This window comes from Cupressus sempervirens, chromosome 5, assembly GCF_028749045.1.
Source record: "Cupressus sempervirens isolate cs-2001-9-10 chromosome 5, ASM2874904v1, whole genome shotgun sequence".
NCBI lineage: Eukaryota > Viridiplantae > Streptophyta > Pinopsida > Cupressales > Cupressaceae > Cupressus > Cupressus sempervirens.
Window position 1 is genome coordinate 97,119,378 of NC_143122.1, and position 16,201 is coordinate 97,135,578.

Consider the following 16,201-nt stretch of genomic DNA (forward strand, 5'->3'; position numbering starts at 1 on the left):
GGACCACTTGACCTTGCGGTGATAATCCCTTCTTTGGAAGGTTCTAGTATGGTCATGTGAAACCTTCTTGTTTGAGGATGATAATTGGTTGATTCTGTTGCATCTTCTAAAGTAGTTGGCTTGAAAGTGAACACTAATCAACTTATTGATTCTTTTAACCCATTCACAAATAAATAAAATAATTTTTCTTCATCCACCCCTGTGACTCTTGTTGAGATCCTTTGGAATCTCTGGATATATTCATCTATTGCTCCTATTTGTGTTTGTTGAGTTAATTTCTTGGAATCTTTATAATCGAACCTTTTAATCATTTTTTGTGAGAATTCCTCATAAGAGGTTATGTTGTCATATCCTTGGGTGTAAACCCCATGGTGCCACCAATTATGAGTTGCATCTTCCAAGTGTAGGATGGCAAATTAAATTGCATCTTCTTCCATCATGGGATTAAGGGTCAAATAAGTGTTTAATTTTTACATTCAACCCTAAGCGGTGATTTTGTCAGATTCATCAAAATTCGAAATAGTGACCTTATTTGCTTTGTCTTTTAAGTCCTTATTAGACCATTCTCTTTCCCTTCTAGGGGTTTCTAATTTCTTCACTTCATAGTAATCCCTGAAAGATATGTTCCTCTTTATTTCAGGACTTAACTTTGAGTACATCACAGCCAGTTATTGTGTGCTACGAAGGGGGTGATTGTTTCCTTCTTCCTCCCTTGGTGTATCCATTCTGGGTAGGAAGGATGGTTTCAACTTGGGGACTGTTTGTTCATATGTTATTTTCCAAATGATTTGTACTAATGTCCTTCCCACTAGGATTCCTAAGGCCATTTATTGAATAGTTCATGTTTTGCAATTCTTTCACGAGGGTTTGGGCTCTTTTATTTTGCTCCATTAATGTTTTGATTGTTATCTCCATGAACATTCTTAGTTCATTGCTTATTGGTGCATCCTTTAAATAGTTTGTCTACTTCCATTTGTCCCTTTCTAAGGCTCTTTGCACTCTTTGGCTTTGGTGCATTAATAGGATGGCAAAGATTAAAGTTCTAATACCAATTGTAATGGCACCTAGCAAGCTTATACTAGTTAATCATAGATTTGTCCATGTTTTAGTAGAATGTATTTTACTTATGTGAGTAGGAAAACTATTTATATGTTAATTAACAAAATAGAGATCTTATTATCCATGATTATTTAGTTTATGTTTACCTTGTTATTATTTTAGATTAAGAAGGATGTTTTGGATATAATCAAGTTGCTTAGACACCAATTCTAAATAGGCTTTCCCTTAAAGTTTACACATCCAAGCCCTTGGGCCTTTCTTGGGACGATGCCCACAAGGTGCTTGGGAACAGTAATCCCCACCCTATTTTGGGAAGTTGATTGGCTAGAATGTACTCTAGCTTCTCCCTGAATGCACTCTAGCTTCTCCCTAAATGCATCCTTGACTTCCCTCCTTAAATAATAAAAATCATAAAAAGTCTTAAGCAATCATATTATATTGGATACATTAATTAGTATTATCATTTAAATACTTTCTAGTGTTTGCACATTTTTGGAACCCAGGATTTTAATTGATAATAAAAATCATAAAAAGTCTTAAGCAATCATATTATATTGGATACATTAATTAGTATTATCATTTAAATACTTTCTAGTGTTTGTACGTATTTGGAACCCAGGATTTTAATTGTTTATTGATAGGATTGCATGTATTATGCTCTTGTCACCGAACAAGGCTTACTGATAAAGTATATATAAATATATTAAAATTGTTGATTATAGACAATAGATTGTTTTGAGTCTCAACGTCTTCCTTAATTTCTAACAATCTCAAGATGATCTCAAACTTAATTAGTAAAATGTTTTGTTTACCTTTACTCTTTCTTTGCGTTGTGTTTGAAAGTATTTGCAATACTAATTTATATTATCTATGGCCGAGTGATGGGGTGGTGTTTGAGGACGTGGCTCTTCTGCTACGGCTTCTTATGAACTATTGTGTTGGCCTTTGTAACTATTTGTGTCCAATGATATTGTTAATAGTGATTTTGAGTATTCCGTAGCCCTGTGGCATCCTTGTTCGTGCATATTAGATTCTAACACACCATCTTGGACATCGTCTTCGTTTCCCTAAACTCCATCAATAGTCATTGCTTATGTGGCATGCATCTTGGTAATCGAAAGTTATTGTTTCCCAAACTATATTTAATATTAATTAGTGTTTTGGTCCTGGTACCATTCATACAATAATAATTATTTATTAGTTAATAATAATTCATTTATTTATTAAATAATTATTAATTGATAAACAAATCATTTATAATTAATTACTGACTAATTATTATTATTTCATAATAATAACTATGATAATTTATTAAAATCACTCAATTAATTATTATTCCAATAATAATATTGATGTTTCATTAATATATTCTTTTAATTAATTTATCCATATATTTGTTAAATATTTCTTACATGTAAGGGATATTACATTAAGTATATCTAGACTCGGATTGTTTTATTCTTTATTAACTCGTTAGATGCATCTATCATTGAATTTTGGAAAAAAAAAATGTATTTCTAATTAAATTTAAGCAATTTTTAAGTTCTCAAGTTTTTGCTGAAAACTATCCAAGTTTTTTCCTGAATTTTGTTCAGACCTTGGGGAGTTTTTGGTTTGAGCAAGTTTTCTATGGCATCAACCATCAATCGGCTGAAGACAACACTGCAAAACAAACAAAAGTTGTAAAAGAAAGGAATTGTTTTGATGATTATGACAAAAGACTAACTCATTCAATGAGGAAAGGAAACGAAATCCTCACATATTTATAGTAATTGTAGTTGATAAACTCAGACTTGGCAATAAGTTGGGAGGCACAAAATTTTAAGAGTTCAAGACTCGACAAATTTATTCAACATTTTTTATAAAAATGTTTTAAGATAGTCTTCAAAAACAAACATGACTATACTAATTTCCATCATATATATAATATACCACAGACGGAAAAACAAGTTCAACAATAAATGAGTTATAATTCTATTTCCATTAGACATGTCATATATAGAAGTTGCATTATCTAAAGAGATTTTTGGCAAATCGTGCAATAATAAGGTCTAAGTAGACGCACTCAAGAGTTATATCTCAATTCCTTGGCATCCCCTCATTTTAGTCAAGGATTTTATTCAACAGATTCTAGTAACCAATGGGGATTTAGTTGTGGAGACCTTAATGAGGTAGGGCGATGTCCCTCATAGGGGTTTGGGAGCAACACCCCAACGAGTTCAAGGTGCAGTACCCTTTGTGTGGGTTTGGGAGCAATGCCCCCAACGTAGTCAAGAGGCAACAGCCCTTGTGTCTGTTTGGGGGCAACACCCCTAACAAAGTTGAGCAGCAACCAAATCCAAATTATAGCCTTTGAATCTTTTACAACATGTTGTGAGGTTTTCACACCATCACCCCATTAGGGGTAGCAGTAGTGGTCTTAGGTGCTTCAAGTTGGTGACAATTTCGAGTCTCCAAGTCAAGGAAGTGAGTTTGAGAAACTTTGGCCTGGTCGGAGTTAAGTCTATATGGGATGTAAGCGAAAGTTAGGCTAGGCTAGTCAAGGAAATGAAGTTGAAACCAATCAATTTGTGAGGAAATGAGTTAGAATTATTAGAAAATCTTCCTTCTAGCTTCAATTTGACATTAGAAAGCTAGGTGTTACATCCCAAATTTTTGACCTAATTTTAAACTTGTTCATAACCATTGGACTTAACGAATTATTCTTTCATGATCATGTGAAATAGGTAGTTATTTATAAACGTTGTATTAACTGTTAATGAAGATGGTTGTTAACCAATAACTGTTATTAGGTGATTAGCAGTTGTTTGATTTAAAATAACAATTAATATTTTTTTTTCATGAATTATTATGGAATTATTATTATGGCAGAAATGTTTTTATGTGTGATTGCAGGAGAAGATGAAGAGAGGGGAAGCATTTCTAAATGGGATCATCGGAATGGAATGTTCTCTTAAGTTCAGTCATTAGGATAGGCAGGTATGACCTTAAACTTCTTTGGAAAGGATGCAACGACTTGATCACAAAATACATTCTTGGAACCGCATGAGCTATTAAGAAAAATAATCTCAGAAAACATAAAATGGTTTAAATTAAAATATGATACATACCTCAAGAGATTTTTAATTGATCTTCATCACATTATTATAATAAATACTTACATACGAACACATTAATATAGAAATGAAATGGCACCAATAAATTATAATAACATAATTTAATAATATCACCTCATTGATATACTTACATTAACGTATATAAGAATATGTTATAATAATTAATCAAAATTATAATCTTTTCAACTTTTTATTTTATCCTTTCTTCCCTCTCTTTTTATAGTTGATTATATGAAACAATTATAATCTTTTTGTAACTGGCGGAAGCCAAGAAGGCTCAGCCTTCCTTTTAAATTAAGTCGTGTATGAAGTCCAGCATTATTATTAGTTATGTTGGATTGCCTTGCGATCAGACTCATTTCTTTTGGAAAGTATTTCTCCATATCATAGCTTTCTTCTTTCTGCATTTCTTATTCCATATTACCATCTCCAGCACCCGTATTAATACAACCTGTGAGCCAAAGTCTCATTCCTTTTTCTAGCCTAAGCGTCCATATCAACAATATTCCTACTACATGTACTCGGCTTTTTGGAAGCATTCCGCATTGGTACGGTTGCCACATCAAAAGAAGAGCAGAATCCAAATTTAGATAGCAGGGATTTAGACATATCTAGTATATACATCAGGTCATGTTCTGGCATATCAATATTATTATTATTTTTATGCTTTCCAATACAGCCAGTTAGGCAATTAGGATTTTCTTCTTTTCAAACATATTTTTCAAGATACAATATAAACCTTGCAACTTATTCAACATCTTTTGTTATCTGCCATTCCCTTAAATCTCATAGTAAATTAGATATCACCCTTAAGTAAGTTTTCTTTTCAAGTACAATAAAATCTACAAAACCATCCAATGAATAATGCTGATCTCAAGAACAAGTTTTATGTTGTCACAAATTAGGATCAAGATACTAAGAGCAAAATGCTCATGACTTTTCCAGAACACCTGGGATTCACCGGCAATGCAGCCATGGAATGGTGAAGAGGTGTAAAAAGAGCAAAGAGCTCATAAACTTTTTAATGCACCTGGGACTCACCAGCTGGTAGCCATGAAATGGTGAAGAGGTGAAATAAATCTACAAGAAAACAAGGAGAAATCAGACATGATTAACTTAAAAGAAATATATTTAACACCTCATGCTTATCCTTGTAATGGAACATGTTGTCAAGTCGAGCGGTGGTGATCGAGTCATTCAACCCATCGAAAATCTTTGGCCAAGGTAGTTTATAGGCATATGTGTCATCTAATGATCACTTGATGTCCATAGCACCAGTTATGGAAGCATAACTGAGTGGACACTCAAAACACCAGGACGCTTGGATTGCTGGACCGAAGAACATCCCAAGCCCGATTTCGAGGTAGGGAGGGTCATTCTAATATAATAGAATGTGTGGGGATAAGTATGGTTCGAGGTTGGGAGGTTAGGTCCATGTCAATGCTTCTCCTCTCACCAATACCGAGGCTTGCACAACCAGATAAAAGATCCTCTGATGATGCTTGTATGTTCATTTCTTTCTTGTTAAGCATTTACTTTACTTGTTAATAACTGATCATGAATACAGTTATGATAGTTAATCATTAATCTATTTACTTCAGCTAAACATGACTACAATTAGGAATTGTTAATTGTTATTTCAATTGAATATGATTATGTTTAATTTCAGTTGATCATGATTACCATTATGATAGTTAATCGTTAATCTATTTATTTCTGGCTTCAACTAACCATGAAATTATAATTATGAATAGTTAATAGTCGATCTTGAATATGATTACAATTATTTTCTATTAATTGTTAAAAGTAGTCATTGTCATGTGAAAAGGATTCAGTTATCTATATAAATGGAGGTTTTAGTATAAAACGTCCTTGATTTAGATATGACAATCCGCTTGTTACATATGGTATTAGAGCGTTGGGTTCAACTCTAAACCTAGGGCACACTACCTTCTATGTAAACCTGAAAAATTCTTAGAATGATTGTACAAGATGCAAGTACATAAAACACCACGCAAGAAGGCCCGATATCCCATTTTCCCTTATTTAATTAAAAACATGCCTAAATACTATTATACTCGCTGTTCCATGCCCAAAGATAACGAAACTCTGAACCAGGCATTGCAACGAATGAAGAAAAAATGAGTCAAGTGGACCACTGCTAGAAAAGCAACATATAGGAACAAGTTAATTCAAAACTGAAAGGCTCGTCAAGGCAACTCTCTTTTGCATCTCCACTGATCTTGGATGGTGCAGGATATGTATCAATCTGAGCCAAAATTAAAAGTTGAAAAGCAAGAATGAATATTCTGATGTTTGTAAATAAGTTGTTATGAGTACAGCAGCGAAGTTTAAGTTAATCAATTAGATTTATTTAATTCATGTGTTTCATGCATTTGCAAAACTCTTTTTGTTGTGGAAATACTCAAATGAATTCAATAAATTGACAAAAAAAATGTAAATTAACAGGTGAAACCAATAAACAAATAAAATGAACAGCAATAAAAACAGTGCAGATCATGGCATAGTCCGTGAAAACACTCAATCATCCAATGCCTTGTTACTTCAGATTTTGCAAGAAACGCAACTGAAGTTGTAAAACATGGAAAAGAGAATGAATGAGATGGCAGCCCAGATGGGGCATAACCATGAAGAAACACAATCATCACCTCCTTTTAGAACAGAGATGAAAGTCTTTGGATATAACAAGAGAACCTCTTCACCCATTCAAACTGAAAAACAAAAGAAACAAGAAATAGTGGTTGATTTGTCAGCAGATATTAAGAAAATCAAACCACCTGAGTTTGTCGGTTATGAGTCCGGCGAGGATGCAAAGGCTTGGCTAATTGAAATGGAATAGTATTTTGAATTAGAAACTTTTCTGAAATCTCAAAAGCGGTTTGGGGAATATATCATTTTACTGGTGAAGTTGCAACCTGGTGGAAAACACCAAAGTTGAGCAGAACACTAAAACCACTGAGATTAATTGGAAAAAGTTTGTAACCATCTTTAGGAATCACTGGCTGCCCCAAACCTTTTTTATGATCAAAAACTTCTAGATTTCCAAAACTTGAAGCAAGGAGATATGACAATACATAAGTACTAGGAGAAATTTACCCGACTGTTGAAGTATGTACCACCATATCAACAAGATATAAATCTGAAGGTGAAGAAATTCACTATGGGTTTGAACAAAACAGAATAGGAGGATCAGTTGATGTTCTCACTCCTTGAACCATGGAGGAAGCTCTAGAGAAGGCTATTCGGCAAGAATACAAAATTAAAAAGGATGACTCCATCCGGGACAATAAAAGGAAAACAAACTGGAATACGGAGGGTGCTGATTCTAGAACTCAGAAAAGACAGTGTATGGATTTCAAGTACAGCAAACCAAAGTCAAAGGGAAATGCAGTTAAAGATGTTAAAAGTAATTTTAATGCAAGTAAGAATAATAAGAGTAATGAGAGGAAGGGACCACTTTCAGGGTGCTTCACTTGTGGAGGAGATCATTTCGCAAAATAAATTCCCCAACAAACCCAACACCAATCAGCCACAACAACCACCTCTTCCACAACAACAGCAAGTTTATCAGCAGAGGATCCATGCAGCCCTAGACAATAGGCAAGCAGAACAGCAAATAGGCCCAATTGAAACTCTGGGTGAAATCTACGGGAACCCTGTCTCCATTTTAATTGATACTAGAGCTTTTGAATGTTTTATATCACCTAGACTATTAAGTAGATTTCCAAAGAGATCTAATTTTATGGCAAAACCATGGACAGTTGAATATGCAAACCAGTCAAGGGCTAAGGTAGAGCAGTGTCAGTTTGAGGCTCAGGTTGACTTCTCAAACTTTTCAACAGAATTGAACTTGTCTGTAGCACCTCTTGGGTCTTACGACATTATCATAGGCATAAATTGGCTCAGTGATCATAAGGCCAAGGTGATTGTCTTGCCAAAACTGTAAATTGTTTGGATGATCGAGGTAGGTCGACAAGCATTATAAGGATTAAACATGAAATTAAATCAAAACAGATATCTACCATGCAACTTAAGAAATATGGAAGAATAGGCTGTGAGATCTTTACAGTCAGGGTTGAGGATATGAGGGAACCTAAAAACACCACATATGGAGATGACTACATTTATGAAGATGGGGAAATCAAAGAAAAGTTAAAGGAATATTTCAAAGAAAAATATCCCTATCTAAAGAATTATCAAGATGTGTTTCCTGAATAACTCCTCAGTCTACCCTCTTCCTGAGCCTTTGATTTCACCACAGATTTGATACCAAGAGTAGAACCCATTTCTCAAGCACCATATAGAATGACTACCATGGAATTAATGGAGTTGCAGATACAATTACAAGACATGTTAGACAAAAAACTGATCCGGCCCAGTGTTTCACCATTAGGAGCCCCAGTGTTGTTTGTTAGGAAGGATGGAACCATGAAATTATGCATAGATTACAGAATGCTCAATAAGGTTACCATCAAGAATAAGTATCCACTTCCTAAAATAGATGATCTTTTTGATCAAATGAAGTGTGCAACAGTGTTTTCAAAAATTGATTTGAGGTCAGGATATCACCAGCTTCGTATTAAGGACAAAGATATACACAAAATTGCATTCAGAACTAGATATGGACATTACGAATTTAAAGTATTGCCATTCGGGTTAACCAATGCCCCAAGAGCTTTTATGTACCTAAAGAACAGCATATTTCAAGACTGTCTATATAAGTTTGTGCTGGTCTTTATAGATGATATTCTAATCTATTCTAAGAACAAGGAAGAACATCAAAAACATTTGGAAACAATTTTGCAAAGATTAAGAGAACATAAATTGTATGGAAAATTGTCTAAATGTGCTTTCTATCAAAGAAAATTCAGTATTTAGGACATATTATATCAGCTCAGGGCATAGTCGTAGATCCGTCAAAAATTAAAGCAATTAAGGAATGGCCTATACCTAAAAATGTATCAGAAGTTAGAAGTTTTATGGGCTTAGTAGGATTTTATAGAAAATTCGTCAGAAACTTCTCTAAGATAGCTTATCCAATCACATCACTTCAGAGAAAAGGAATGAAATTTGTCTGGACAGAACAATGTCAATCAGCTTTTGAATACTTGAAGGAAAAGCTAACTACAGCACCCATACTAAAAGTACCTGACCTACAAAAGCAATTTGTAGTTATAACAGATGCATCCGGAAAAGGTTTAGGAGGTGTTTTAATGCAGGATGAACAGGTAATTGCATATGAATCTAGGAAATTGAAGAATTATGAACAGAATTACGCACCTCACGATCTGGAATTAGCAACTATTGTACATGCTCTTCAAATGTGGAGACATTACTTGATCAGAAAACCTTTTGAACTTTGATCTGATCATCACGGTCTGAAATACATTTTCATACAACCAAATCTAAATGGTAGACAAAGATGGCTGGAATTTTTAGCAGACTATGAATTTGACATAAGTTATATTAAGGGCAAGGAAAATAAAGTGGCAGATGCCCTAAGTAGGAGAAGACACATTTCTGCAATGGCTTCTATAAACTTCAGATTAAAAAACCAGATTTTACAATATCTAGAACATGACGAGTTTTATGCAGAAATCAGCCTAGCTCTTATCAGGACCCATAGGATTCTAAGTATTTGGAATTCAATTTAAAAGAGGATGGATTGTTGAGATATCATAACAGGATTTATGCACCCAACAACCCTGAACTTCGAAGAATGATTCTAGAAGAATCTCGTTCATCTCCATATTCAGAACACTCGAGGATAACTAAAATGCTATCTGATATAAAACCCCTATATTTTTGGAAAGGAATGAAAAGGGAAATAACAAAATTTGTCACAGGTTGTTTAGAATATCAGAGAGTAAAAGTAGAACACCGATACCCAGCAGGTCTTTTGCACCCTAATGAGGTACTCGGGTGGAAATGGTAGATAATTTTCATGAACTCTGAACAAGGGTTACCTATGACACAGAATCGACATAGTACCATTCTGGTAGTAAGTGATAGATTGACAAAAGTTGCTCATTTTATACCAGGGAATCTAACTGATGGAGCACCAGAGATTGCTCATAAATTCATAAAAGAAATTTTCAGATTGTATGGAATTCCAGAGAAAATTATTTCAGATAGGGATGCTAGGATAACTTCTAGATTCTAGCAAACATTATTTTTAGCATTGGGTACTAAACTAAACATCAGTTCAGCTTATCATCCTGAGATAGAAGGTCAAACAAAAAGAGTAAATCGAGTATTAGAAGATCTTCTGAGAGTATATCGTATGGATCGACAATATCAGTGGGAAATATACTTACCCTTGGTGGAATTTGCGCATAACAATTCCTACCAGTCCACCATTAAAATGGCAGCCTTTGAGGCCTGTATGGCCATAAATGTAGAGCTCCTGTGAGTCGGAATCACTTGGAGATAGAATCATTGTTGGACCCAAAATGCTTAAAGAAATGGAAAAACAGATAATCCAAATTCGTCAAAGATTGAAGGAAGCTAATTAAAGACAAAAAAGTTATGCAGATGCAAAAAGAACACCAAGAGAATTCTCAGTGGGAGAAAAGGTATTATTAAGGATTAAACCTCAGAAGAGTACTATCAAGTTTGGTAAGAATGCCAAGTTAGCCCAAAGGTATGTGCGACCCTTTGAAATACTAGAAGTTGTGAATCCAAAAGCTTACAAAATTGCTTAACCACCAGCCCTTGCCAGGATGCATGACATCTTCCATGTGTCATATCTTAAGAAATACATTATCCATCATGATCATATAATTGATTGGAAACTATTACAGGTGCGAGAACCAAGGGTGGTAGAAATATAACCACTCAGAATACTCGAGGAGCGTAAGCTGTGCATACGAAATCAGGAGCTGACTCAATGCAAGGTCCAGTGGGATCAATATGCAGAAGATGATGCCACTTGGGAGGATTATCATGAAATTTGCCAAAAATACCCTCATCTTTTCTCTAGGGTTGAAAGCTGAAAATTTCTTTTTCTTTTCTTAATATAAACTAATTAAGTATTGTTTAAAGTTTTGTTGTGATGTTCATCGAGGACGATGAAAAATCTAAGGGGGAGGGTATATTACATCCCAAATTTTTGACCTAATTTTAAACTTGTTCATAACCGTTGGACTTAACGAATTATTCTTTCATGATCATGTGAAATAGGTAGTTATTTATAAAACATTGTATTAATTGTTCATGAAGATGGTCGTTAACCAATGGCTGTTATTAGGTAATTAGCAGTTGTTTGATCTAAAATAACGATTAATATATTTTTTTTATGAATTATTATGGAATTATTATTATGGCAAAAGTGTTTCTATGGGTGATTGTAGGAGAAGATGAAGAGAGGGGAAGCATTGGTAAACGGAATCATCGGAATAGAATGTTCGCTTAAATTCAGTCATTAGGATCGGTGAGTATGACTTTAAACTTCTTTGGAAAGGACGCAACGATTTGATCACAGGATACATTTTTGGGACCGCATGAGCTATTAAGAAAAATAATCTAAGGAAACATAATATAGTTTAAATTAAAATATGATGCATACCTCAAGAGATTTTTAATTGATCTTCATCATATTATTATAATAAACACTTACATATGTACACATAAATATAAAACTGAGATGACACCAATAAATTATAATAACGTAATTTAATGATGTCACCCCATTGATATACTTACATGAACGTATATAAGAATATATTATAATAATAAATGAAAATTATAATCTTTCCAACTTCTCTTTTCAATTTTTTATTTTATCCTTTCTTCCCTCTCTTTTTACAGTCGATTTATTACTTGGAAATTTGAAACGATTATAATCTTTTTGTAACCGGCAAAAGCCAAGAAGGCACAGCCTTCCTTTTAAATTAAGTCGTGTATGAAGTCCGACATTATTATTATTTATGCTCAATTGCCTTGCAATCAGACTCATTTCTTTTGGAAAGTATTTTTGCATCTCACAGCTTTCTTCTTTCTGCATTTCTTATTCCATATTACCATCTCTAGCACCCATATTAATACAACCCATGAGCCAAAGTCTCATTCCTTTTTCCAGCCTAAGCGTCCATGTCAACAGTATTCCTACTGCATGTACTCGGCTTTTTGGAAGCGTTCCGCATTGGTACGGTTGCCACATCAAAAGGAGAGCAGTATCCCAATTCAAATAGTAGGGATTTAGACATATCTAGTATATACATCAACTCATGTTCTGGCATATCAATATTATTATTTATTTTTATGCTTTCCAATACAGCCAGTTAGGCAATTAGGATTTTCTTCTTTTCAGACATATTTTTCAAGATACAATATAAGCCTTGCAACTTATTCAACGTCTTTTGTTATCTGCCATTCCCTTAAATCTCATAGTAAATTAGATATCACCCTTAAGTAAGTTTTATTTTTCAAATACAATAAAATCTGCAAAACTATCCAATGAATAATGCTGATCTCAAGAACAAGTTTTATGTTGTCACAAATTAAGATCAAGATACTAAGAGCAAAATGCTCATGACTTTTCCAGAACACCTAGGATTCACCGGCAATGCAACCATGGAATGGTGAAGAGGTGTAAAAAGAGCAGAGAACTCATAAAACTTTTAATGCACCTAGGACTCATCGGCTGGTAGCCATGAAATGGTGAAAAGGTGAAATAAATCTACAATAAAACAAGGAGAAATCAGACATGATTAACTTAAAAGAAATATACTTAACAGCTCATGCTTATCCCTGTAATGGAACCTATTGTCAAGTCGAGCATTGGTGATCGAGTCATTGAACCCATCGAAAATCCTTGGCCAAGGTAGTTTATAGGCATATGTGTCATCTAATGATCACTTGATGTCTGTAGGGCTAGTTATGTAAGCATAACTGAGTGGACACTCAAAACACCAAGATGCTCGGGTGGTTGGACTGAAGAACATCCCAAGCTTGATTCTGAGGTAGCGAGGGTCATTCTAATATAATAGAATGTGTGGGAATAAGTATGGTTCGAGGTTGGGAGGTTAAGCCTATGTCAATGCTTCTCCTCTCACCAATGCCGAGGCTTGCACAACCAGATAAAAGATCTTTCGATGATGCTTGTATGTTCCTTTCTTTCTTTTTAAGCATTTACTTGTTAATTATTAATCATGAATACAATAATGACAATTAGTCATTAATCTATTGACTTCAGCTGAACATGACTATAGTGAGGAATAGTTAATTGTTATTTCAATTGAATATGATTATGTTTATTTTCAGTTGATCATGATTACAGTTATGATAGTTACTCATTAATCTATTTATTTCAACTAACCATGAAATTATAGTTATGAATAGTTAATAGTCGATCTTGAATATGATTACAGTTATTTTCTATTAATTGTTAAAAGTAGTCATTGTCATGTGAAAAGGATTCAGTTATCTATATAAATGTTGGGAGGTTTTAAGTATAAAACGTCTTTGATTTAGATATGAAAATATGTTTGTTACACTAGGATAGGTTGTGGGAGGGAACACTGTCGAAGGGCTGTGGAATCCTAAAATTTGGCTAAGTCTGAATTTTGTTAGAAACTTCCAAAATCTAGAATCTTTATTGTACCTCCTTATATATATATATATATATATATATATATATATATATATATATATATATATATATATATATATATATATATATATATATATATATATATATATATATAACTTAAAGTTTAACAATTGTTATATTTATCTAAATCCCTCGCCCTCTATGCTAAAAATTGAATAAATTTGGATGAAGAAAGCTAGAGGTGGCGAAATTCCTCTCAGCCCAGGAATTCCACCCATGTTTTTCCTCAAGCTTCAAAATCTTTGTCCTAGAAAAACACAGCCTTTAAGGAAGACTTACCATATAAGCCATGATAATAAAAAAGTGGTGATCAAGGGATCAAAATGGTGAAATTTTGAAGGGATATAGGAGATAGAGGAATTCCTCTCAACCCAAAATTTTGCCCATAATCATTCCTCCAATCCTAAAACCTCCACCCAAAAGATGTAGGAGTTGATGAAATCCAACTCCACAGTCACCAAGATCACCTACATGCAAAATAATGAAAATGTATTTACAATGGAATGAGATGTGAGAATACAAAGAGAGAGCCCAAATATAAAGGCCTCATGGAAGCTTGTAGAACAAGCTAGAAGGTGGTAGAAGATAAGGTTGACAACCAAGCACACTTCCACAAAAAGGTGGAATATGCTAGAAGGGAACAAACTCCCATGTTGTCAACAACTCATCACTACATGCATTAAACACTAAATATTAAATAAATGCATTAACCTAAGTAAGCTTAAGTAAATAGAATAAATAATTAATAATTAATTAATTATTTACTCTAACACCCCCCCTTAAGTGCAACTTAGGGAAATGCCTTAAGTTCATAAAACTAAGATGAAAATGTAAAATGGGTCTCGGCAATGAGGCCATGTTAGGTACCCATGTACAATGCAAAGAGATGCAACCTCTGTAAACGGGGAAAGAGAGAAAACCATGTGGGAAAAACCCTCCCCCAAAAAGAGATAAAAACCTAGTAAAGAACTGAAGAAGCCTCCAACCAGGGAAATGTCCCCTAAAACAGGAACAAGGAGTGATCATGAAGAGCATCACTGATGCATGAAGAAGCCACAAAATCTGCCATCAGAAAGAAAACTGCTGATCTGAAGAACCTCCATGGAAGAAGAAGGCATGAACCAAACGTGTCTATGTGGTAGATGATCCATCTCACCAAAATGCATAGGTAGCCAGCCACTGCAATCGCCTCATATATAGGATCAACCACTGAATACATAGTTCACACTATCGAACCATCGAACCAAAGATGCATTAAAACAATAGCATAACCCCCCCTTAATGCAGACGGGGTGAGATGACAAGCAACTAAGAAGGTGGGCCAAAAATCTCTTGCAGACAAACCAAGAACGACGAGAGAGGAAGAGGTAGAAACACCTATAAAGACACGGTCACAACGACGCCGCATGGGGCTAATGTTGTGGAAGGGACACTTGACAAAGGGAGAAAGCCTAAAACAGTAAACAACTATCCCCCCCATGGTGCTTTATAAAAATAGTGCATGTACAACTGTTTCAAAAACAACGTTCATGAACCCCAAATGCAAAAGTGACACTTTATCTCAGTACATATACAAAAGAGCTTACAAATGATGTCTACAATGATCAAAACAAGGAAAAAGCTGACACAAAAGAAAGTACAGCCTAAAACAAAAGAAACCATGTGAGGAAAACGATCCTCAGACCTAAAACACCCAAGATATCCACCATAGAGCAAAAATGCCAAAAATATGATAAAAAGAGCATGGGCCAGAATCCAAGGAAAAAGACCACATTTCTGAAAAGGTGACAAAACCAGCTTTCCAAAAATATAACGTTTTCAAAAAACTGACATGGGACGCAAAAGATAAGCATGCCGGAGTCAAAAACACAACTTCGGACTTCAACTGAAAAAAGAGCAACAAAACTGCATCAAAACCTGAAAATACCTACATCAATGTCTCCGTCTCTAAACCAACTTTCCGGCACTTCTTTCGGATGGAAAAAATACCTCTATATGCTCAAGTATGGCCAAAAAACCAAAGGTAGGTCAAAAAGGACCTTGGAGATGTGCAAGAGGTGGATGATGCAATGCTGATGTCATGATGATGTCAGCAGAAAACAAGCCTAAATTTGACGAGTTGGGGCCTGTCGGCGCAGAAAAAAGGTGCCACGTGGCAAAGCAAATGATGTGGCAGGGACCACGTGGCAAACCTGCCACGTGTCACACCCTAACAGGTGCTGATGGGGCTGAAAATCCTCGCTAGCACTGTACAATCGGCTATTGACTGCTGCAGATGAAATGCCACGTGTTAGGAGATTAAAAGGCCACGCAGTGCTAACTGGGTGAACAGAATCCCACACGGCAGCGTCGAACAGGAGCGAAGGCGGCGGGATCTGGCACCGAACCTATT

General features: G+C 34.8%; 1 protein-coding gene across 2 annotated transcripts in view; it reads right to left on the reverse strand.

The window, feature by feature from the left end:
• The window catches only part of MTN1 (methylthioadenosine nucleosidase 1), a 93,911-nt gene that overhangs the window by 35,967 nt on the left and 41,743 nt on the right, over positions 1-16,201 (reverse strand). Inside the window, exon 8 of one of the 2 annotated variants that reach the window (XM_089828784.1) lies at positions 9,477-9,574. The exons of the other annotated variant lie outside the window; for it this stretch is intronic. Within the exon in view, the coding sequence (XP_089684910.1) occupies positions 9,491-9,574 (84 nt within the window). The 3' untranslated portion in view covers positions 9,477-9,490. The remainder of the gene's footprint in view (positions 1-9,476; positions 9,575-16,201) is intronic. 2 annotated transcript variants of the gene reach the window in all.